General features: G+C 31.9%; 2 protein-coding genes and 1 long non-coding RNA gene across 5 annotated transcripts; all 3 read left to right on the top strand.

Annotated features, from left to right (window-relative positions):
- The first annotated feature begins 1,179 nt into the window (after positions 1-1,179).
- Positions 1,180-2,921, top strand: LOC142234191 (uncharacterized). Of its 2 annotated transcripts, XR_012721581.1 has the most exons (5): positions 1,192-1,249; positions 1,378-1,529; positions 1,595-1,958; positions 2,023-2,354; positions 2,419-2,921. It is a non-coding gene; the product is annotated as an uncharacterized LOC142234191 (long non-coding RNA). The 2 variants fall into 2 exon arrangements; XR_012721580.1 differs by having other exon boundaries at positions 1,180-1,529.
- A 1,517-nt stretch (positions 2,922-4,438) lies between these two features.
- Positions 4,439-15,997, top strand: mkg-p (monkey king protein). 2 transcript variants are annotated; one of them, XM_075304710.1, is made up of 3 exons: positions 4,439-4,534; positions 5,242-5,695; positions 14,088-15,997. In XM_075304710.1, exons 2-3 carry the CDS (start codon positions 5,245-5,247, stop codon positions 15,677-15,679), a joined length of 2,043 nt encoding a protein of 680 aa, XP_075160825.1. In that variant the 5' UTR covers positions 4,439-4,534; positions 5,242-5,244; the 3' UTR covers positions 15,680-15,997. The 2 variants fall into 2 exon arrangements, with proteins under 2 accessions (XP_075160825.1, XP_075160826.1); XM_075304711.1 differs by having other exon boundaries at positions 4,532-4,556.
- Tpt (tRNA 2'-phosphotransferase) lies at positions 4,597-5,203 on the top strand (the record flags this gene model as incomplete). The annotated part of the gene is given in 3 exon segments (XM_075307181.1): positions 4,597-4,754; positions 4,756-4,946; positions 4,949-5,203. Coding segments are annotated over 3 exon segments (444 nt in total), but the record flags the coding sequence as incomplete, so codon positions are not given.
- Positions 15,998-26,318: the final 10,321 nt, after the last annotated feature.

Below are 26,318 nucleotides of genomic sequence, written 5' to 3'. Positions count from 1 at the left end.
ATATGCTATTAACAGTTTAAAATGGATATTTTGTGAATTCCTTCTGCTGGAAATCAATTCTAACACGCGGTCCAGTACGTTCCTAATTTTAAATTGCCCGCATGTTAATAATTTTTAATGTTGTTTTATGACACCAAAAGGAAGGAAATCGAATTATCAATGCAAAAGTGTTTACTAATAATGTTTAAGATATTTAAAGTTTTGTTGTTTGTTTTTTTTTTTTGTTCTTATTTGTTGATATGTTTAATAAGATTATTATTTATAAATTGGTATTGTTGTGTATTATGTAGTGTAGTGTATTATTATATGTTTTATTTTGATTAAAATGAATAAATTATACAAAATTCATAGAATTTTGGCTTTGACTTTCAATTTGAAGTGGGTATATCATTCAAACAAATTTAGGTTGAAAAGTATTTGCAACGATGTTAATTTTGAATTTGCTCCCATCGAAAATTGTTTGACAAATTATTGAGTAGCGATGCATTTCAATTTGAGAATAACACTTGAGATATTATTGCTAATGTGTTGAATTTCACTGTTGAGGGTAATATCTGTTTTTTTTGTTGAGAACGCGATTTTCTCAACAATTTTTCAACTTGAATATTACCCTAATCCTTTGGAAAAAATGTTTGAAAAAGTGTTGAAATTTAGCATTTTTCAAACGTTTGTGTTTATTGGGTTAATCCAATATCGCTCCCTGTTAAATAGGGCTACCTGTTACCTAAATGAACACCGCTTTCTATGTGCGAAATAATGATTTCTATAAAAAAATTTATGAAATGAATGAATTTATGAATTGAACATACCCTGCCAGCATTTCAAAGTTCCATTTCATCCTCATCGCTACCACGGATTCGTAAATGTCACCACAACCATCGCGAACTGTAATGGGGGAAGCATATCAAAAAGTACAAAATGTACATGAAAGTATTTTGCCATCACTACTGTTAGAAGAGCCATTTTATTTTTTGTGAAACGCCAAGCGCAACCAGCTTGTATATTTTATTTAAATAAAAACGAAAATAAAGTTCTGAAAACATAGATATTACGCTTAAAATTGTGAAAGGTATATGGTGAACAATTTTCGACTTTCCAAATAGAATAAAGTGATCGTTTTTTAAATATTTTTCCAGGCACGCTGCCTCCAACGAAAATAAACAAACTGGCTGATAGACGCTGCAATATGTAACTACCCAATAAACACAGGATGAGCGTTTTTCAAATGCAACACCTCTTCAGTTTGAGGGTAAATATCATTTTCAACATAAATTCAACTTGACTTGAAAAAGCTCATCTTCAATTCATCTTCAAATTGTTTGCGAATTACAACCAATTTGGCAAAATGTTGACGAAAACTTTGAAAATGTGTTGAAGATAATTGGAGAAAACTTTGACAAAACACTACCCTGAAATGCAACGAAAAAACCACATGGTTTTCAATACTACTTTGGACAACAAAGTTCGTGGAAGAAATACAAAAATGTGGAAATTTTTTAATAATCAATTGAAATTGCTTATAATAATTGGTAAGTAAAACTAAAACACGAAATGAAAACTTTAAGGAAGTCACTAAACTCAAATCTCTTTGCAGACAACTAAAATATTTGGATGCTGATTTTTGGACACATTAAGAGGCTGGCCGATGAAAAATGGTAGTGGCTTATCGAGAAGAGAAAGTTTCCATAAATCAAAGTGCAACCAAAAAAACTTGGTATTTATGCTTTTCCATATCAACAACTACTGGATGATAATTCGCATCACATCGATAGTTTAATTTATATCGCATCATCGGTTTAATTTGTTATTTTGTGAATTGAAATTGCTGGAAATTTATTCCAATTATCTGGCCATCAAGTTCCTGAAAATTGCCAGTATTTTAATAACAACAATTTTGTAATACCAACGTTCTTGAGGAAATCACGAAGTACCTGGTCAGTTGGAAGAAATACAAATTGGTAAGTCAAAATAAAAAGTGAAATGAAAACATAATGGAAATCACAAAACTCGATTGTTTTGCAGAAAACTAAAATCATTGAATGGTATATTCTTGGAAGATGTTGGCCGATGAAAAACCGATGAAGGAAACAACAAAGAAAAGTTTTCAGAAAACTTACAAAGTGCAACCAACTAAAACAAAGTGCAACAATTCCTATATCGAGAACTTCTGGATGAAAATGTGGATCATCGGTTTAATTTGTTATTTTGTGAATTGAAATTGCTGGAAATTTATTCCAATTATCTGGTCATCAAGTTCCTGAAAATTGCCAGTATTTTAATAACAACAATTTTGTAACACCAACGTTCTTGAGGAAATCACGAAGTACGTGGTCAGTTGGAAGAAATACAAATTGGTAAGTCAAAATAAAAAGTGAAATGAAAACATAATGGAAATCACAAAACTCGATTGTTTTGCAGAAAACTAAAATCATTGAATGGTATATTCTTGGAAGATGTTGGCCGATGAAAAACCGATGAAGGAAACAACAAAGAAAAGTTTTCAGAAAACTTACAAAGTGCAACCAATTAAAACAAAGTGCAACAATTCCTATATCAAGAACTTCTGGATGAAAATGTGCATTACATCAATTTACATCCCGTCATCAGTTTGATATTTTGTGATTTCCTCTTGCTGGAATCTATTCTAACACACAAGCCAGCAAGTTCCTCGATAGTAATTATTTCAAATTGCCAGCATATTAATGACACCAACATTATGGAGGAAATGGAATTATACATGTAAAAATGTTTAAGATATTTAAAGTTGTATTCATAGTTTTATTTATTAATACGTTTAATAAGATAATTACATTTTGATTGGTATAATATTATTATTTTCATATATTATTAATGTTATTTTTAAGATTATTATATTTGTTAACGAAAAAATAATAAAATAAAACAAAATCCCTAGAAATTTAGTATTGACTTTCAGTTAGAACTAGGATTGACTTTCATACAAATTGTGGTTTGAAAGTATTCGCAACAATGCTAGTTTTTTATTTTTCTCACATTGAAAACTGTTTGAGAAATTATTGAGTAGCGATGCATTTCAATTTGAGGATTACAATTGAGAAATTATTGCTATTGTGTTGAATTTTACTATTGAGGGTAATGTCTGTTTTTTGTTGAGAACGCGATTTTCTCAACAATTTCTCAACTTGAATATTACCCTAATCCTTTGAAAAAATGTTTGAAAAATTATTGAATTTTAGTATTTTTCAAACGTTTGTGTTTATTGGGTAGCTACTTGTAACTCAACATCATTCTTTTATTAATGCAAAAAATTATGTTAAATGTGATGAGATAAACCGAAAAATTTTATATTTATAAGAAATTATAAATATTTAATCAAATCAATAAACATCTACACAATCGTGTTTTATTTGACCACAATGATTCTTCTACAATTACCTTAAAATGCACTTTTTCTGATAGTTTGCAGGGGTTCTTATTGGCGTCCTTCGAAATTGATCTAAATAGGCACCTAATAATTGCACTGATGAGAAATTTTTTCGTAGTAACTTGGCGTGGTACAACTTCTCAATAGTGACGGCGCTTTTCCGACGAGTTTTTGATGTCGTATATGATTGTTTTCGACGTAGTGGGGATTCTCAGAAGCGCCCCCAAATTCAAAAAATGTTGGCAGGGTAGTACCTGCCTTAAGGGCACCTTATACGGTCGGATAAACCCTGCGACACAACACGTTACGGCGACAAATCCGATTGTATAAGGTCGTGTTCGGCTGTCGCGGGGATGTGTTGGCATAAAATCAAAACAACTTTGATTTTTTCTGGTTGGGTGGTACAAATCATTGAGTGTAAGGGGATGTTCGACAAACATTATCAAAGACAAATTTATTTTTACATTAAAAACAGGCATTTATGCAATGAAATTAATGATGGGTCGCCAATTCTGGTTGAAAATTAAAGAAATATATAAATCTAAACCAGTATTGTGGCAAAAACGTGGAAAAATTCCACTTCCAATCAATGGGAAACCAGGCGACAAGTATTTTGAAATTCAAGTAATTTGTAATATATTAAATGTGGATTACTTCAGGAATCATTGTTTTGACACATATACCAGGATTTTTTTTATTATCTTCTTCCAGTTTTTCAGTAAAAAATGGTTTCACCCATAAATCTTAGTACAACTTCATTGTTTGTTTATACTTCTTCTTATTTTTTCATGTTGTCATCACATTTGTTCGTGCAGTGTAAGGGCAAAACTTGAACGAACACACAACAAATAGACGAACCTCTGTCGGAGTGTTTATCCGACCGTCTAAGGTCCGCTTTAACAAATGCAAGTAAACAAATGTTCGCTTAACGCCTATCGCTTTTGTTATGTTCGGCCACAATACTATCGATAACAATAGAAACTTATCGATAGCGACGCCAGAAAGTAACTATCGATAATTTTGCTGCTCTAGGCTGTACAGTCTGTTTACATTCTTAATTCGTAACAAGAATAAAGTTTCTCATGTGCATCTTATAAAAAAAAAATATAAAAAACATATAAAATTTTTTCGGTAAAATAATATATAATGCAATGTAAATCACGAAATCCCCAATCGAAAGAAACATTAAGTAAAAAATTGTCTTGGCTGGTATTCGCATAAATGCCGAAGGTTTTGTTAAAGTTGATGAACTATTGAAACATCCAAATTATGGAAGGGATTTTAACATGGATGTATTGAAACGGATTGTTGAAAATGATGCCAAGAAACGATATATGCTGAGAAAGTGTCAAGAAAGGCTGCTGTTGGGAAATACGACACTCATTAAAAGAGGTCAAAGCTGATGAATTTTTGCAGCCAATAAATAATATCGAAGATGGAACCTATTATCGCCATTGGCCTAGTATTAGAGCAAACAGATTAAATCGCATGTCCCGAAATCATGTTCACTTTGCTACCAGTGATTCTCTTTGTGACAACATTAGTGTATATTGATTTATCTCGATGTAAAAAAGATTCTTGGGGAAGGAACTTTAAAACTCTATCTTTCCGATAACAATTTTGCCTTCTATACCCACTAAATATTTCTTGAGAGTTGTCGATCGTCGAACTAGCCAACTCTTAGAGTTTTGATAAGGTTAAACCAACCTCCTCACAAACCAGCCCTTGCCTAAAATAAAATCTAGTCATTTTTAATTAGAAACAACAATAAATTGACCATATTTTTACCAAAACTTTAAAGCTGGAAATTTCATTTATTTCTTCCTTCTTCCTTTCAGAGTATGGCTAATGAGGTGAATACCCACAGCACTGCTTCCGTAGCCGCTACAACTAAACAAAAAGTGCCGGAAACATTAAATACCAAATGCAGTGTATGTTGTATAACTCTTAAGACCGTACAAGAATGCCTAAAACATGAGTTACTCGTACATAGCCTGCAAAAGAAAACAGCTGCCAAAACTGGTGGTGGTATTGAGAGTCGCATAAAAGCCACCGATAAATTCCTTAATACAAAAGAAAAACAAGAGGAACGACTAAATGTCCAAAAAGCTTTGGCCACGTGTCGCAAAGGCCAAGAATTGAAAACGATTTTAAAGTTACTCTCGATGAATAGCGACTTTTTAAATTTGATTTTCACAAGGATCCAAACATGTCTGGCAAAGGAATTGGGTCGATTGGGAGTGGTGAGAATATATCCATTTGGATCTATTGCAAGTAGTTTGGCTTTAAGAGGTAAGGATATTGACCGTGAATTATAAGCTTACGATTTAATAGACTATGGAATGCTATATTTTTTTGACAAAGCCTAAAAGTATGCCTCAAAAATGTCATAATTTTTATGTTCCATAGACAAATATCGTAATTTCTTTATATGTTAAATCGACTTGGAATATTTGTAAGAGCAAAACAAATTAACGAAATATTGTTTTTTTAGTTTTTTTTTTGTATACAAGTCAAAGTTTTTAAATCAATACTAAAATATACGGGTAATGTGGTTGTCCCGATATGTGCAGTTCTATTTCATGTAGGACTCGAAAGTAATAAGAATTCGTTGCTTGCAATACAACAGTAATCCTAATTCCATTCTTTCGCCCTTTTCCGGTCCAATGACGAACTTCCAAAGCACAGTTCCCATTCTTATTTCTATAGAATATTTTGTCAACATTTTATTTTTATAGAAAAATTTGTCAACATTTTATTTCTATAGAATTTTTTTTTCAAAATTTTATTTCTATAGAAAGTTCCCATTCATATTTCTATAGATTATTTTGTCAACATTTTATTTTTATACAAAAATTTTCAACAATTTATTTTGTGAAATTTTTATTTCTATAGAAATATTTGTCAACATTTTATTTCTATAGAAAATTTTGTCAAAATTTTATTTCTGTAGAAAGTTTTGCCAATATTTTAATTATAGAGAAAATTTTTTCAAAATTTTATTTCTAAAGAAAATTTTGTGAAATTTTTATTTCTATAGAAAATTTTGTCTAAATTTTATTTCTATAGAAATTTTTGTTAAAATTTTATTTTTATAGAAAATTTTGTCCAACCTTTTCTATAGAAAATTTTGTCCAAATTTTATTTCTATAGAAAATTTTGTCAAAATTTTGTTTCCATAGAAAATTTTGTGGCATTTTTATTTCTATAGAAAATTTTTTCAAAAATTTTATTTCTATAGAACATTTTGTCAAAATGTTATTTCTATAGAACATTTTGTCAACATTTTATTTCTTTAGAAAATTTTGTCAAAATTTTATTTCTATAGAACATTTTGTCAACGTTTTATTTCTATATAAATTTTTTTCAAAATTTTATTTCTAAAGAAAATTTTGTGAAATTTTTATTTCTATAGAAAATTGTGCCCAAATTTTATTTCTATAGAAAATTTTGTCGAAATTTTATTTCTATAGAAAATTTTGTTGAAATTTTATTTCTATAGAAAATTTTGTCAAAATTTTATTTCTGTAGAAAATTTTGTCAAAATTTTATTTCTATAGAAAATTTTGTCAAAATTTTATTTCTATAGAAAATTTTGTCAAAATTTTATTTCTATAGAAAATTTTGTCAAAATTTTATTTCTATAGAAAATTTTGTCAAAATTTTATTTCTATAGAAAATTTTGTCAAAACTTTATTTCAATAGAAAATTTTGTCAAAATTTTATTTCTATAGAAAATTTTGTCAACATTTTATTTCAATAGAAAATTTGTTCAAAATTTTATTTCTATAGAAAATTTTGTCAAAATTTTATTTGTATAGAAAATTTTGTCAAAATTTTATTTCTATAGAAAATTTTGTCAAAATTTTATTTCTATAGAAAATTTTGTCAAAATTTTATTTCTATAGAAAATTTTGTCAAAATGTAATTTCTATAGAAAATTTTGTTTCTATAGAAAACTTTTTCAAAATGTAATTTCTATAGAAAATTTTGTCAACATTTTATTTCTATAGAAAATTTTGTCAAAATTTTATTTCTATAGAAAATTTTGTCAAGACTTTATTTCAATAGAAAATTTTGTCAAAATTTTATTTCTATAGAAAATTTTGTCAACATTTTATTTCAATAGAAAATTTTGTCAAAATTTTATTTCTATAGAAAATTTTGTCAACATTTTATTTCAATAGAAAATTTGTTCAAAATTTTATTTCTATAGAAAATTTTGTCAAAATTTTATTTGTATAGAAAATTTTGTCAAAACTTAATTTCTATAGAAAATTTGCCAAAATTTTATTTCTGTAAAAAATTTTGTCAACGTTTTATTTCTATATAAATTTTTTTTTCAAAATTTTATTTCTAAAGAAAATTTTGTGAAATTTTTATTTCTATATAAAATTGTGCCCAAATTTTATTTCTATAGAAAATTGTGTCGAAATTTTATTTCTATAGAAAATTTTGTCAAAATTTTATTTCTGTAGAAAATTTTGTCAAAATTTTATTTCTATAGAAAATTTTGTCAAAATTTTATTTCTATAGAAAATTTTGTCAAAATTTTATTTCTATAGAAAATTTTGTCAAAATTTTATTTCTATAGAAAATTTTGTCAAAATTTTATTTCTATAGAAAATTTTGTCAACATTTTATTTGTATAGAAAATTTTGTCAAAATTTTATTTGTATAGAAAATTTTGTCAAAATTTTATTTCTATAGAAAATTTTGTCAAAATTTTATTTCTATAGAAAATTTTGTCAAAATTTTATTTCTATAGAAAATTTTGTCAAAATTTTATTTCTATAGAAAATTTTGTCAAAATTTTATTGCTATAGAAAATTTTGTCAAAATGTAATTTCTATAGAAAATTTTGTTTCTATAGAAAACTTTTTCAAAATGTAATTTCTATAGAAAATTTTGTAAAAATTTTGTTTCCATAGTAAATTTTGTGACATTTTTATTTCTATAGAAAATTTTATTTTTTTATTTATTTATTTATTTATTTAATCAAACTGAGCCCCCATGGGCCATATGTTGATAGATATATAAAGTAGAGCAATAATGAGATTTAAAATATTAATTACATACATCAAAAATTGCTAAGGCACTAACACGAAAAATTCTAAAACTATAAAAAAAAACTTAAAAATCTAAAAATCTAGCAAAATCCTCAATGCACATTTCTAAAAAAATAATGAATAAGTGTGAGACAGAGATTGTCAATGACTAAACTGCTAAGCTTCGTGAGAAAAATGGGATATTAACTTTTTTTTGAAAACATGAACACTATTCGATAATTGCTTTATGTTTTGAGGTAAGGAGTTCCACAGTCTGGTAACTCGAATTGCAAACGAGCGCTCCAGAATATTATGGTTGAAATGTTCAATGCGTATTTGAGTGGTCCTTGTTGTACTCAAGAACCGGAAATAAGATATATGATATGCTGGTTTACCTGATTTCAAAACACCATAAAGAAAACAAAGACATCGAATATCAAGATAACGCTCAAACGAGCATCCCAGAAATTCATTAGCAAAGCGTGAATAGTTGTGTCTACAGTTTTTACCGAATACAAAACGAAGCAGAGAATGGAAACATGAAGTAAGTTTAGACAAACTTGATCTACTTGACCCCATATAAACCTCTACACCGTATAAAATATGTGGCATAAGTAGTGAATGCGCCAGCATTCGTTTCACAGGAAGCGGGAGAATAACGTTCAAACTATATAGTTTCTTCAGAACGAAGTTAACTTTTGAACATATTTTGGCTATATGGAAATCGAATTTAAGTCTATGGTCAATGTGAAACCCAAGAGAAATAATGGAGTCACTAAAACTAATTAAATTGTCTTGGATCACAATATCTCTCAGTGTGATCGGCTGGCGGGGATTTTCAAAAGCCATGATCTTTGTTTTACTGACATTAATGGACAAGTTATTTCTGCTAGCCCAGTTATAAATATGACCGATGTCATGATCTAAATTCAATAGAGCATCTTGCGTCGTGCCAGATGCGCAGGTACTAAATAATTGAATATCATCGGCATATATAGCCATATCAACATGTTGAACACAATGTACAATGTCATTAATATATAACATAAACAGTATAGGACCAAGGATAGATCCCTGTGGAACACCTGAAGAAATTGGATTTACACATGAACTACGGCCATCACTATGTACAAATTGGAAACGGTTCGATAAAAAGGACGAAATAAGTCTACAGGAAAAAACCGACAGATTAAATTGCCGGTAGAGTTTATGTATTAATAAGTTGTGATCCACGGAATCAAAAGCCTTGCTTAAATCAAGAGCAGCAAGAATTCCGGGATCTCTCTTGTCAATTACACGTCTGATATCATCTGTAAGCTTTACCATAAGCGACGTCGTGCTATGGCGACTTCTAAAGCCTGATTGACATGGATCAATTAAAGAAAAATTATCCAGATACGCAATTAGCTGATCCTTTATCAAGATTTCAAAGCATTTCGACAGCGCTGGAAGAATGGAAATAGGCCTGAAATCACTGCAATTTGAACCCGAAGTGCCCTTCTTCTTGAGAGGCGTAACTCTTGCTAACTTCCATGAAGCCGGAAAAGAACTAGTCATAAGTATTGTGTTAAATACATGTAATATGTGATGACAAATGTACGGAAATACTATCTTAATGAAGCGAATGGGAATACCGTCAGTTCCTAAGGCATTGGACTTAATTCTAAATATTGCACTGTGTAACTCGTCCAGATATACATTCCTAAAATTAAAGTTGTTATCACGCATAACATCATAATTAATACTAGATTGCACATAGTTAGATTGTGAGGATGTATAATAATTATTCAACAGGTCAAGATCTATATCACAGTTATTATCACAGGCGTTGTCAGAATCAAGTGCCCCAGTGGAACTAATCCGAGACCAGAGTTCCTTGGCATTGGACGTACCCTGAAACATGCGAAGACCATACGCTCGTTTAGCACGTCTTATTGCCCTCCGAGCTATTGATCTGTATCTTTTGTATGTGTCTCTATTACTAATACACTGATTCTCAATATAAGCACGGTACGCTAAGTCACGATGCCAAACTGCTTGCCTAATATCATCATTGTCATACCAGCGTGGTCTGATGCTATTAATTGCCCTTGTCCGCTCAGGTACATTTCTCCCAAGTAACTCATTCAAAATGCAATTCAGAAGAGTTATCTGAGAATCGGTATCATTTGTGAGATAAAGAGGCGTAAAATCTGCACTTTCTATATCACATAGCAAATTGTCCATATTTATGGAAGTATAATCAAGGTAAGAATAAAACAAGTTCTGATCCTGGTTTGGAACTAAATATTGCACAAGACAGAAAGCATGATTCGAATTCAGCGCTGGGAAATTAAATTGACTGCTGCGGATAACCGCAGAAGTGTTGCTAACTAGAGCATAGTCAATAATAGAAGCGGACATACGGTTCAAATCAAAATGAGTGGGCATATTGTTGTGTAGAACAGACAAATTACAACGTGTCAACATTAACTTAAGATTAGCATACTTTCTAGAAACAGAAATATCACAGTTAAAATCACCAATGATTATAATATCGGAAAAGCTAACAGACATATCAGAGATGAGATCTTCAAGAGAATCAAGATTACCCGTAGGCAAATATACGACACCAACCACGAACTCAAATGATCCAGATGTTATCTTTAAAAATAAAGCTTCGCAAGAATTCGGATCCGATGCAGTAGCGAGCGGCCGAACCCTTAATTTCTCAGAAACATATAAGCCCACACCTCCACCACGCATGCCACTACGATCGTTACGGAAGAATTTATATCCTGGAATATTAACGGCTTTGTTAGGCACATAAGATTTAAGCCACGTTTCAGTTACGCCAACAATATTAAGGTGGCAACTTTTTAGCATGTTGAAAACCTCGTCGAATTTAGTCGACAAAGTGCAAGGCCTCAAGGACTGGGCATTGAAGAAACCAATGTTCAAATGTTGTCTATCAGAGCAGAAGCGTTTGATATAAGAGTCGTCACTGACAATCTCGCCAATGCAATTAGCCGAAATCATCGAAACTACCTAAAGAAATGTGCATTGAGGAAAACAAAATGATTAAATATAACATTGAATGCATAAATACATCGCTGACTAAAAATTAAAAACAAGATGTAAACGAGAAAAATACCATGAACCCGAAAACCATTTTATTTTGTTTTGCAGTCAAAATAAAATGGTTTCTAACCCACCCACCCTTCCGGGTCATGGATAGAAACAAAACAATTAAGTCTAAATTTGTAGCCAATCCGTCATATCCGAAACGAACGCCATCGTCTAACTGAAGCGCCAAGAACAACTGATTTTGCATTATAAATACAGCTGGCCTGGACATCACAGCCCAACGAAGGCACTCGTCTCAGATACAAGAAATTGGTCATTACAATATAGTGATCATTTCGATCAAAAGGTAGGAGTTCCAAAAGTTGTTGTGTTGATAATAACCGGCGGTGGTGTGTTACTTCTGTGGTCCACGGTATGAAGAACATTTACATTATTTACCCCTCGATCTTTTTCCAGCGAAAATAACTGCTCCAGTGTATAGAAGGCTTTAGAACCATTGTTATGTATAATGCTGGCTGCGGGTATCGATGAAACTAATCTGAACGTTTTTATAGCTTTCCATTTAATCAAATTACGACATATCGTCTTAGCCTTATTTGCTGCAGGTGCGAGATTTTCGTTTAGGTAAATTCTGGACACAATATCAGTCGGTACCACTTGGTTGAGTTTCAGATTTTTAGCGGCCATGTACTTTTTCATTATTTCGTCCCTCTTCATTGCGGAGCAGAATTTAATAAGCAGCGTCTTCTTGTGCTTACCCAACCAAAAGCAGGAATTAATTTCTTGAGGTGTAAGGTCAACACCTACGGCTTTTGAAATATTTAAAGCCATTTGAAGAGGTTCGATGGTTGGGGGCAAGCCATTGACCAATATGTCATTTCTGCATTGTTCATGACGTATTTTATGGTTTGTGCTTTCAATGGCCTGCAGTTTATTATTGACGTATGACTGAAAAGCATTGAATTTATTTTTTTCTTCATCTATGGTGTTTTTGATAGATGAAATGCTAGCATCAATATCGTGCTTAAATGTTGAGAGACTCTGATCGATTTCTTGTTTTATGGTGGATGGTAAAGTTTGTGTTAAATTGTCTAGTTTAGAGGTTAATGTCTGCAAAGCATTCCATATTGACTTATCATCAGGTACAATACTGAATACAGAACAACCGCTGCATCTCCATCGTATGGATTTGTTTTTTACCAAAAGGCTGTATCCACTATCGGTCAGTTGCGAACAGTTCTTTCTGTGAAACCAATTGTTGCAGATATAGCAACAAACACTACCAGTGGTTTTTGTTATGTTTTCATTGCATTCGGGGCAAACCTCTGCTGTTGTTGCCGGTGCCATGTTGTACGGTTACGAATGCGAATGAAGACAAAAAGGGAAAACAATACAGCGACAGGAATCCAATAGATATAAACTGTTTGTTGACAGTGGAATCCAATATTCTTGATAATTTCCAGACAGGCAGTTGTATTTTAAATCACTAGATCGAAAATTCCGTTTACCAGCTTGTATAGTTTAATAAATATCAGTAAAGAAGTCAGCGCTTGTGAATAATTTACTCTGGCATGATATAGGGTTGCCAAATTTCTATGGAACATTTTGTCAAAATTTTATTTCTATAGAAAATTTTGTCAATTTTGTATTTCTTTATAAAATTTTGTCAAAATTTTATTTCTATAGAAAATTTTGTCAAAACTTTATTTCCATAGAAAATTTTGTGACATTTTTATTTCTATAGAAAATTTTGTCAAAATTTTATTTCTATAGAAAATTTTGTCAAAATTTTGACAAAATTTTCTATAGAAATAAAAATGTCACAAAATTTTCTATGGAAATAAAATGTTGACAAAATTTTCTATAGAAATAAAATGTTGACAAATTTTTCTATAGAAATAAAATGTTGACAAATTTTTCTATAGAAATAAAATTTTAACAAAATTTTATATCTGTTCCATAAACTACCCTTGTAGTTTAGTCAATGCATGGTTTTACGATGTAATCAAAGTAATAAGAAAGAAAATTTGGAAGAATTTTCTATAGAAATAAAATTTTGACTAAACTGCTACACCTACGCATATTTTGGATTTTTTTTTATTTTGGTAGATTTATTGCAAAATTTTCTTGGGCTCTTACATGTGGGATATTTTGGCCACAAAGTTGGTTATCGAGTTCAAGGTTCACTTCCTTGGTCCAAGGTGTGAAAATTGTCGCCGTCGGAGAAATTTTCATATTCCTGCCGACAAAGAAGTCCCTCAGCTCCCTGATAACTATGGAACAGTCGCCCACATAGGTTATCAGGTAAACATCCGATGATGGAGAGGAAGCTTCCGCCACGTAGAAGTTAAAAAGATGGGGGGCAGTATATCGCCTTGAGGTGCGCTTTATTTAGTCCTCCTCGGCGGAGATCTATTTCCTCTGAACTCCACATATTAGGGAGAGAAGTTACCATAATATTTTGTTATGTCTAAAACTCCTAAACCAAGTCGTACAAAAAACAAACCCCAGGTTATTTTTAATATTTGTCAAAAAGTTTATTGTTGTAATATCCAATTTAATTTTTCCAGACAGTGACATCGATGTATTCGTAGACGCTTCACAAGTTCCAGCAAGAGATTTGGGACAAACACCAAAAAATAATCGAATCGTTAATGCAGAAGCCAAACAGACATCTCAAACTCGTGGTGCTTTCAATCGCATCAATGCCGTTCTTCAGCGTAGTCCCTTATTTGTGGATGTCTTCGCTATACGTGGGGCCAGAGTGCCCATTATCAAGTGCAAACATCGGGATACGGGTTTCAGTGTAGACATCAATATCTCCTGTCACAGCAGCATAGAGAATACCCAGTTCATTTGTGAATTGGTCAAATCCGATGGCCGTATACATGAGCTATTTCTCTTTGTAAAGTTATGGGCAAAAAATATGCAAATTATTGGAAGAGCCAATATGACCAGCTATTGCCTGATAACCATGATTATTTTCTATCTCCAACATGAGGCTATATTAAAATCAATACAAGCTCTGCAAAAGGGATGTCCATCACGTATGGTTCAAGGCGTCAATTATGCATTCAATTTACAGAGCAAAGAAAATAAACCATCAATTGCGCAAGGCAAAACTACAATGGATCTCATTCGAGGATTTTTTCAATTCTATAAAAGCTACAATTTTGAAGATAATATAATATCGCCGTTTTATGGCAAAACCATAGCCAAGGAAAATTTCACAGAGGAAAGCTTTACAGACTATAGCAAACAATTGCTAACTATTGGAGAATCTGAAGGTATCGCCGCAGAGGCCGTACAATTGGATCGTTGTATGTGTGTCCAGGATTCTTTTGTTCTGAATCATAATGTGGCCAGATCTATGTTACCACCCAATAAGAAATATTTTGTCATGTGTGTGGAAAATGCTGCAACATTGTGTGAAAATTTAAATAAAAAATCGGGAGAAATCTTGGAGAAGCTATTGTATGAGACTATATTTAAGACTACACCGGTTATAGAAAAAGGTGGTATCACTGTGGACCTCAATCACATGGGCAGAACACCGGCATCGGCAAATTCCAATGGCAACAACGAAACCAGTAAAACTCTAAACCATTTTATAGAGCCATCAAAAGCCGATCTAAAGTCAATAGCCACAGCCAATCCAGATATTACAGAGCCCAATGCCATATTACGTTTTTGGTGTGATCATTATGTTAGTGTCATAGAAAAAATACTATGCGAATTCTATGGCATGGATGTCCAAACGAAGGAGACCCCTCAGAAACAACAACGTATGGATAATGAAGAATTAAATCATAGCTGGGAAATTGTGGCCAGTGTTGATCTCTGGTCAAATCGTTACTTTCAAAAGACACCTCACCAAACCTATTGGGAATATCAAATGGCTCAAACCGAACGTTTGTTGGCCTTACGTCGCCAAGACTCTAATTTTGCCGTTCAACTAAGTGCAATTCTATGTTTAAAAATTGAATCGGATTATATGGGTCTTACCGTAAGTGTTGGCCTACCAGACGGTTCACCCGTATCGACTTTAACCAAAAAGGACCCCCTCAGAAAATTCTTCAATGTTTTTCGTAATACATTACAAAATTATTGCCTCAGAGAAGTATTGCTAGTCGATAAGCCTTTGGATAAACCAAAAACTTAGCTGGAAAATATAATACCAATAGAGTCGATCTGGAATTTGAATGAAATGAGTCATGTTTTGGACTTGTGTTAATTATTTGGAAACATGGACATCTTAAAACACGCATGACTTTTTATTTTATTTCATCACCCCCCACCCAACTTCCTCCGAAAATGTGTATATGGTTGCTTTATAATATTTGACAGAACTATATTTTTTAAACTTCTACATTTATTTCTGTAAAAAAAAACAATAGAATTACTGACTTTTTTACCAATTACAATTTTATTTATTGATTTGAAAGACATAATCATAAATAAAGCTATATATGAATTGGAATTAAGCCGTTTTTAATTGGGTTAGATAAGGTAGTAGGTCGGTTAGTAAACCAAAAGCGTCCATTGTGATATGAAACGGCAGACTATCTTCACTCTTATTAATGAATGCTACACGCAGGGCTGCCAATTTTGCCGATTTATCGGCATTTTGACGATTTTTTACTCAAAAAATAGCAAATGCCGATTTTCCAACTTTTGCCCCAAATATGACGATATTAGATCCCTTCAAAAACGTTGACTAGAAGCAGTTTGTTTTCAATTAATTAATAAGAGCCAACAACAGAGAGAGATATATTAGTATTAGTATCATGGTTGCCACTCGTGCCAAAAATAATATATCAAAATTTGAAGAAAATTTTACCAAAAATCTACACATTTTTGTGTTTAGTATATACAAAAATATTATTTTATTCGATAGAAATTTTTTATATTGAATTTATAGAAAATTTTGTTAAAATTTTATTTCTATAGAAAATTTTGTCAAATTTTATTTCTATAGAAAATTTTGTCAAATTTTATTTCTATAGAAAATTTTGTCAAATTTTATTTCTATAGAAAATTTTGTCAAAATTTTATTTCTATAGAAAATTTCGTCTAAATTTTATTTCTAAAGAAAATTTTGTCAAATTTTATTTCTATAGAAAATTTTGTCAAAATTTCTTTTCTATAGAAAAATTCTTCAAAATTTTATTTCTATAGAAAATTTCGTCAAAATTTTATTTTTATAGAAAATGTTGTCAAAATTTTATTTCTATAGAAAATTTCGTTTAAATTTTATTTCTAAAGAAAATTTTGTCAAATTTTATTTCTATAGAAAAATTTTTCAAAATTTTATTTCTGTAGAAAATTTTGTCAAAATTTTATTTCTATAGAAAATTTTGTCAAATTTTATTTCTATAGAAAAAATTTTCAAAATTTTATTTCTGTAGAAAATTTTGTCAACATTTTATTTCTATAGAAAATTTTGTCAAATTTTATTTCTATAGAAAACATTTTCAAAATTTTATTTCTGTAGAAAATTTTGTCAACATTTTATTTCTATATAAAAATTCTTCAAAATTTTGTTTCTGTAGAAAATTTCGTCAAAATTTTATTTTTATAAGATAATTTTGTCAAAATTTTATTTCTATAGAAAATTTCGTCTAAATTTTATTTCTAAAGAAAATTTCATTTCAAAAGTTTTTTTTTTTCAAAATTTTATTTTATAGAAAATGTTTGCAAAATTTCATTTCTATAGAAAATTTTGTCAAATTTTATTTCTATAGAAAAATTATTCAAAATTTTATTTCTATAGAAAATTTTGTTAAAATTTTATTTCTATAGAAAATTTCTTCAAAATTTTATTTCTATAGAAAATTTCGTCAAAATTTTATTTTTATAGAAAATTTTTTTAAAATTTTATTTATACAGAAAAAGTTGTCAAAATTTTATTTCTATAGAAAATTTTGTCAAAATTTCTTTTCTATAGAAAATTTCTTCAAAATTTTATTTCTATAGAAAATTTTGTCAAAATTTCTTTTCTATAGAAAATTTCTTCAAAATTTTATTTCTATAGAAAATTTTGTCAAAATTTTATTTCTATAAAAAGTTTTGTCAAAATTTTATTTCTATAGAAAATTTTTTCAAATTTTATTTCTATAGAAAATTTCGTCAAAATTTTATTTCTATAGAAAATTTTCTCAAAATTTCTTTTCTATAGAAAAATTCTTCAAAATTTTATTTCTATAGAAAATTTTGTCAAAATTTTATTTTTATAGAAAATGTTGTCAACATTTTATTACTATAGAAACTGTCGTCTAAATTTTATTTCTAAAGATTTTTTCAAAATTTTATTTCTATAGAAAATTTTGTCAAATTTTATATTATAGAAAATTTTGTCAAAGTTTTATATTATAGAAAATTTTGTCAAAATTTTATTTTTATAGAAAATTTTGTCAAAATTTTATTTCTATAGAAAATTTCGTCTAAATTTCTTTCCTATAGAAAAATTCTTCAAAATTTCATTTCTATAGAAAATTTCGTCAACATTTTATTTTTATAGCAAAATTTTGTCAAAAGTTTATTTTTATAGAAAATTTTGTCAAAATTTTATTTTTATGGAAAATTTCGTCTAAATTTTATTTCTAAGCAAAATTTTATTTCTAAAGATTTTTTTTCAAAATTTTATTTTATAGAAAATGTTTGCAAAATTTCATTTCTATAGAAAATTTTGTCAAATTTTATTTCTATAGAAAAATTTTTCAAAATTTTATTTCTATAGAAAATTTTGTTAAAATTTTATTTCTATAGAAAATTTCTTCAAAATTTTATTTTTATAGAAAATTTTGTCAAAATTTTATTTCTGTGGAAAATTTCTTCAAAGTTTTATTTCTAAGAAAATTTCGTCAAAATTTTATTTTTATAGAAAATTTTGTCAAAATTTTATTTCTATAGAAAATTTTGTCAAATTTTATTTCTATAGAAAATTTTTTCAAAATTTTATTTCTGTAGAAAATTTTGTCAAAATTTTATTTCTATAGAAAATTTTGTCAAAATTGTATTTCTGTAGAAGATTTTATTAAAATTTTATTTTTATAAAAAGTTGTATCTCTTAATTGGAGAGTTTTATGGTCAAATTTTGGGACTTTAATATTGATGACATACTTAAATGTTAAAAATCTTTTTTTGTTCTATTTTAAATCAAAATCTTACCGTTCTTTATAGAAATAAATACTTACACTAAAAAAAAATAATTTGGTTTTAATATTATTTACATTGCAGATTTTTTGATGATTTTTAAAATGGACGTGACGATTATGACGATTTCTTCGGAAAAAAGTGACGATTTTTCTTTAAATTTTATTGGCAGACTACACGATTCTTTGTTTAGCTCAATGATAAGGGATCTCTTTGACCACTGTGTGGGCAAACACCTAGAATGAATTCAATCTAGAGATTAATAAGACTCCCCTCTTGGAGCTTCGATCGAAGGCATTCGATACTGTCAACCATGCAGGAACCAAGCGTTGGTGTCTAAATTATTAGGGAATTCCCCAAAGTGGGGGGATATCTCCGGTACTCATCAATCGCTGCCAACCTCTATTTCACCCCTTCTGACGGCGTCGAGATGGAAAATGCAGTACTATAGAACTTTTTTATACCCTCCACCATAGGATGGTGGTATATTAACTTTGTCATTCCGTTTGTAACACATCGAAATATTGCTCTAAGACCCCATAAAGTATATATATTCTGGTTCGTGGTGAAATTCTGAGTCTCAAATCGACTCAGAATTTCACCACGAACCAGAATATATATACTTTATGGGGTCTTAGATGTCCGTCTGTTGAAATCACGCTAACTTCCGAACGAAACAAGCTATCGACTTGAAACTTGGCACAAGTAGTTGTTATTGATGTAGGTCGGATGGTATTGCAAATGGGCCATATCGGTTCACTTTTACGTATAGCCCCCATATAAACGGACCCCCAAATTTGGCTTGCGAGGCCTCTAAGAGAAGCAAATTTCATCCGAACCGGCTGAAATTTGGTACATGGTGTTAGTATATGGTATCTAACAACCATGCAAAAATTGGTCCACATCGGTCCATAATTATATATAGCCCCCATATAAACCGATCCCCCGATTTGGCTTGCGAGGCCTCTAAGAGAAGCAAATTTCATCCGATCCGGCTGAAATTTGGTACATGGTCTTAGTATATGGTCTCTAACAATTATGCAAAAAGTGGTCCACATCGGTTCATAATTGTATATAGCCCCCATATAAACCGATCCCCCGATTTGGCTTGCGAGGCCTCTAAGAGAAGCAAATTTCATCCGATCCGGCTGAAATTTGGTACATGGTGTTAGTATATGGTCTCTAACAACCATGCAAAAATTGGTCCACATCGGCCCATAATTATATATAGCCCCCATATAAACCGATCCCCCGATTTGGCTTGCGAGGCCTCTAAGAGAAGCAAATTTTATCAGAACCGGCTGAAATTTGGTACATGGTGTTAGTATATGGTCTCTAACAACCATGTAAAAATTGGTCCACATCGGTCCATAATTATATATAGCCCCCATATAAACCGATCCCTCGATTTGGCTTGCGAGGCCTCTAAGAGAAGCAAATTTTATCCGAACCGGCTGAAATTTGGTACATGGCATTTGTATATGGTCTCTAACAACCATGCAAAAATTGGTCGAAATCGGTCCATAATTATATATAGGCCCCATATAAACCGATCCCCAGATTTGACCTCCAGAGCCCCTTGGAAGAGCAAAATTCTTCCCATTCGGTTGAAATTTGGTACGTGATGTTAGTATATGGTATCCAACAACCATGCAGGAATTAATTCTATCAGCCCATAATTATATATAGCTCCCATATAAAACGATCCCCAGATTTGACCTCCGGTGCCTTTTGGAGAAGCAAAATTCATCCGATCTGCTTGAAATTTGGTACGTGGTGTTCGTATATGATATTTAACAACTAAGCCAAAAGTGGTCCATATCAGTCCATAATCATATATAGCCCCATATAAACCGATCCCGAGATTTGGTTTTGGAGAAACTTGGGGGAGCAAATTTCATCTGAGAGAGTTTAAATTTGGTACATTGTGCTAGTATATGGTTCGTTAACAACCATGCCTAACTAGGTCCATATCGGTCTATAGTTATATATATCCCTCAGACAAATCGATTTCCAATCACACAAAAATTGGTCCATATCAAGTGCGTAATTCTATATAGCCCCCATAGAAGCGACCCCCGTATTTCAATTCTGGCTCTCTACGTACCGTGCAAAAAGTCCATATCGATTAGTAATTATTTGTAGACTGAACTATACATAACTTTTTTGTCTAATATATACCACGTATGGACTAACTCACAATTTAGAAAACGATGTTAAGGAGTTTTAAGATACCACAACCCAAGTATTTCGATTGTGGATGACAGTCTTTCGTAGAAGTTTATACGCAATCCATGGTGGAGGGTACATAAGATTCGGCCTGGCCGAACTTACGGCCGTATATACTTGTTCAATACTGTTTCACACTGGTCAGTACCGTAGTACCCCCGCGAATGATTTAGTACATTTTGTGTAGACATTTTTGAGCCAATATCAGATTTATGGTACCATAGTTTATTAATATTTTACAAAAATTTAATTCTTCAGAAGGTTTTCTCAAAATATTATTTCAACAGAAAATTTTGTCAAAATGTCAAAATTTTATTTTGTCAAAATTTTATTTCTATAGAAAATTTTATATCTATGGAAAAAATTTTCAAAAGTTTATTTCGGTAGAAAATTTTGTCAAAAGTTTATTTCGGTCGAAAATTTTGTAAAAATTTTATTTCTATAGAAAATTTTGCCAATATTTTATGTCTATAGAAAATTTTGCCAAAATTTTATTTTTATTTATCTACAGAAAATTTGTAAGCTGATATGAAACTAAACAAGAAAAAGTATTTAAAATTGAGGAGTTGATAAACAAACTTTTATTTTCTTTAAAATTCAGTCTAAAAGAGCTCTTGACAATAATCTTCCAATAGAATTTTTGTTGAAATTTAGTGAAAAGTACTTTTTCGCTCAAAAAAATACCTTTTATGTACTTTCTTAAAAATTGTATTTTCCATCCCTGCTGTCAATTCATTGTTAATGAGATATGCGATCGAGTAAAAGACTACCTTGCTGATTTTACCAGTTTCACCGCTAGTAATTTGAGGATATCCTCGATCAAATCCTCAAGCACACTATTCAATACATAGACGTCAGAAGTACGTTGGCAGTTGAATGTCAGAGTACACCCAGAGAAGGAATATGATCACCTCAACCATGTTTCAAGAGCAAAATGTTATTTTTGGATGGTGAACATGTAACATGTTTGTCGCAACCATGTTATTTTCTCGGAAATTATTAATCTGTTTTCGGCGAGCATGTTATGTTTGGCGAGAAAACAACATTTTTGCGAGAAACATGTTGCATGGTCACCATCCAAAAATAATATTTTGCTCTTGAAACATGTTTGGGGTGATCATATTCCTTCTCTGCGTGTAGTTGGTGAAATAATTCCCAGCAAAAAAAGTGTCGCCAAAAAAATGTTAGTGAAAATGTTCTTTTTCGATCCGGAAGTGTTGCAAAATTGCACAGAAACGATTAATTTTACATGGGCTTGTCATAGGACGGATGTCCACCATTTGAACAGTCGTTGCGCTGAATTTGCATCACTTCTTAAGGTGTGATGCGAATTTAGTTCTCTGAGTGTGAATTAAGAAATTTTGTGATATTTTGACAGATAAATAATTTTAAAAATTTTTTTACGAGTTTTATTGTATTCTTACGCTTGTGTGGAACATTTGACATCAAATATTTTCAAAAATTCGCAATTTTTCTAAAGTGGATTTAGCATTTTTTCGGCCAAATTTAAAAAAAATATTTTTACCATTTTATTAATTCTTAATCTTTTTTAAACCTATTTGAAACAAAAAATTTAAAATTTTCCATTACAAATATGGAAAAAGCATGTTATAAAAAAAAATTAACTCAAATTAACTTCCTTTCACACAAAAAAATTTTTTTCTGATTCAATCACGAAATTAATTGATCCAATTAATTTTTAATTGAAATGTCTTCAATCACAGAAATGATAGTATCAATTAAAAAATTAATTGAAGGTCAATTAAAAAGTTAATTGATCCAATTAAAAAATTAATTGATAATATTATTTTTGTGATTGATTTTTGTTTCAATTAAAAAATTTGTTGAATCATTTAAATTTTTAATTGAATATTTTTTAAAACTCAATTAAAATTTTAATTGGAAAATTTTTTTGTGTGTTGCGGCTAAAGTAAGGAGCTTTATTGGGAGGACATTTTTGGAAGTGCTTTTAAAGTTCTGCCTTTAGAAGAACTTCCAAATTTTTTTGCTGGTTTCCGACTGTAAAATACAGCAAGATTCTCTGGGTCAAATTCGACAAGCTTTTCAAGTCGCCTGCCCATGCCACTGCAATTTGTGATATACCGCTTGCAGGCAGCACTTGGGTGCAAACAAGGAAACCTTGTTGACTACCTATAAGACAATTGGCGAGTCAGTGGTAAACTATGCAGCACCGATGTGGACACCTCATGCAAGTGATAAGCAGTGGAATAACAACAGACATGCCAGAACGCTGCCCTTAGAAGTACCTCCTTACACCAGTATCCATCCAAACCACCATCTTATGGATAGTCAGGCAACACTCAGGAATGTATGATTTGATCTACATTATATAGAGCGCGAGATCCAGCGCTACAAAAGAGAGTCTCTAGATCAGGCAGCATACCAGGCAGATCTGAACAGAATTCATGAGGATACTGTAGCTAAAGCGGCGAGAAGCTACAATGTTCTCAGAGTTCGACCACCGCCCACAGCACTGGAGGAATGATACCTCCCAAGACGAACTTCTGGGCAGCATTAGAAGTCGGGCACAAGGCGAAATTTTAAGCCTCTAATGCTCAATCCCGTCTTTAGGCGGGCTTCATGTAATAAGGAAGCACAACAAAAATTGGTAAAATAAAAAGAAAACTTATGGTGTTTTCTTTTCTGAAAAAAGGGCTTTGCCTTCATTTTGTCTGTACAGAATACGCATTTTTAAAATGTTACCAGCAACCTAAAAAAATGCTATAATTTCAGCGGGCAGAAAAGAATTCAAAGAAGGAAACAGGGCAATCGCAGCACTCCAGTTTGTTGGCAGTGGTGAAAATGCCCGTAATTTGCCTCTATGCGTGGCACTATTTTCACAATAGAATTCGAAGCATTTTCGCACTTTTGCCTGTTTTTTTTAGAAAAGAACCTAAAAAGTACATTTTCCGGGCAAAATGCATAAAAAGTGCGCATTTTTTACAAGAAAAGAAAACACCATTAGTTTAAACTGTTGGAGCATATACTGAATTTTACCGTATACATTTTTCTTGTTTAGTTTTCTTGCTTTTGTGTCGTTAAAATTGAAAATTTAATCAGCTGGCAAAAAAAAAAAAAAATTGGGGCATTAGAGGGTTAGGTTAGGTTAGGTTAGGTTGTAGAGGGTGACATCAATGTCTTGTATTGATGCCCACTTAACCAGTATAGGTCCATTGTGATCCCTCGATGTGATTTTTCAAACTTTCTTCTTCCGAGGCGGCCGCTTTGTCCCAGAAACTTCCATCTGCTCGTTCTCTTTGAAAGAAATCTCAGAATGACCAACCAGAGGCCCTGATGAAGGCAAGTATGTTTCTTAAGCTGCACTCCCGTAGATCAGTGAGAGTCTGAAAGAAAAAGGAGCCCAGTATCTTGTTTCTTCTAAAGGATTAAGCTGGGCACTGACACAGGAAGTGGTACGAGTCCTCCGTAACTTCCGGGTCCAGGCACCATCTACAGATATCATCGTCTTTAAGTCCTATTCTTACCATGTGTTTCCCAAGTGTGTTGTGTCCTGTTATGATACCAATCAATGGCCGTAATTCCTCTCTGTTCATCGACAACAAAATTTCACAGTTCCTACGTTTCTTTTCATCCCATATCAACTTGGTTTGCTCGCAACCATCCGAAGAGACCCAGCGTCTTCGCCATTGCTCATCATATTTAACCTCTATCCTGTATGATAAGAATATAATGGAGGAAAAGCGTCCGCTAGGACGTTGTTCGTTCCACGAGCACCCTCCTTAGCCAGCACATCCGCTTCCTCATTTCCTATCATCCCATAGTGCCCAGGTACCAGCACAGAGTTATATTATGCTGTTCAGTGAGAACCTTGAGTTCTCGACGACAGCGGCTGACTACCCTAGACCTTATGTCAGCACTGCACAATGCCTTTATAGCTGCTTGACTGTCGATGAAGAAACTGATATCGCTTCTGTATAACGGCCTCATCAACAGCGACTCAGCAGCCTTCGTGATCGCATAAATCTCAGCTTGAAAAATACTGCAATCACTATCCAGCGTGTAAGACTACCTTATTCCTAGTTCAATACAATAGATTCCACTGCCCGTTCCTTCCTCCATCTTTGATCCGTCCGTATACATGTTCAGGGTTCCGAAGGGTATCCTCCTGTCTTCCCACTCTTCCATACTTGGTATAATGTACGTCGGGGTGTGATGATAAACATGCTCCGTGGCCATATGGTCCGTCTCTCTATACTGCCCGGCCAGAATTTCAGTATGCCTGCAGTCTGTCCTCTCCAGCGTGTTCAAGCTCCTAAGTCTCAGAAGTATCAGTTCAGCCGATAGAGGGTTAATGTCGATGAACAGAATTTGGAATTGCGGTCATTGATTGGCATCATAACAGGACATAACACACTTGGGAAACACATGGTAAGAATAGGCCTTAAAGATGATGATATCTGTAGATGGTGCCTGGACCCGAGAGAAGAGAACGAGCAGGTGGAAGTTCTGGGACTATTTCAAAGGGGAAGAAGATGGAAAGATCACATCGAGGAATCACAATGGACCTATACTGGTCTCGGTGGACATCAATTCAACACAAAATTGATGTCATCCTCTATAACCTAACCTAAGGCAGAAGGCTATTCCTACCAGTACAGTGGGTGCAAGACCACCACCATCAGCGATGAAGAGATACGGCGGCGTAGAGAGACCAAATCGATGGTAATTCAGCTACAATTTGGCATCTCCAAGTATTTGAACAGTTAGGTTAGGTTAGGTTAGTTGGCAGCCCGATGTATCAGGCTCACTTAGACTATTCAGTCCATTGTGATACCACATTGGTGAACTTCTCTCTTATCACTGAGTGTTAAGCTCTATGACAAGGGACCTCCTTTTTATAGCCGAGTCCGAACGGCGTTCCACATTGCAGTGAAACCACTTAGAGAAGCTTTGAAACCCTCAGAAATATCACCTGCATTACTGAGGTGGGATAATCCACCGCTGAAAAACTTTTTGGTGTTCGGTCGAATCAGGAATCGAACCCACGACCTTATCTATACAAGGCCGGCATGCTAACCATTGCACCACGGTGGCTGCTAAGTTACCTAAGTTGAACAGTTACCACTCACTTCTGAACACCGCAATTCAAGATGAATGACCGAGATGTTACATTCGCCTCATATACCGATGCATCTCTTTTAGCGAACACGGTTGCCACAGTTGGTAGAATTCTACCAAAAATTGTTGATTTTTTAATTTTTGGTAGATTTCTCGATATTTTGGTAGAAGTAAAATAAAATTTTCTATAGAAATAAAATTTTGGCAGAATTTTCTATAGAATAAAATTTTAACAAAATTTTTTTTATAGAAATATAATGTGGGAAAAATTTTCTATAGAAATAAAATTTTGACAAAATTTTCTATAGAAATAAAAA

This window comes from Haematobia irritans, chromosome 4 (genome assembly GCF_050003625.1).
Source record: "Haematobia irritans isolate KBUSLIRL chromosome 4, ASM5000362v1, whole genome shotgun sequence".
In the NCBI taxonomy this organism is placed as follows: domain Eukaryota; kingdom Metazoa; phylum Arthropoda; class Insecta; order Diptera; family Muscidae; genus Haematobia; species Haematobia irritans.
The sequence above is the reverse complement of the archived record's forward strand: the minus strand, read 5'-3'. Positions and strand labels throughout refer to the sequence as shown.

Excerpts from the sequence above, each read along its gene's own strand:
- mkg-p (XM_075304710.1), top strand. The coding sequence starts at position 5,245 with ATGGCTAATGAGGTGAATACCCACAGCACTGCTTCCGTAGCCGCTACA. Across the intron at positions 5,696-14,087 it reads AAGTAGTTTGGCTTTAAGAG|ACAGTGACATCGATGTATTC; the intron begins GTAAGGATATTG and ends TAATTTTTCCAG.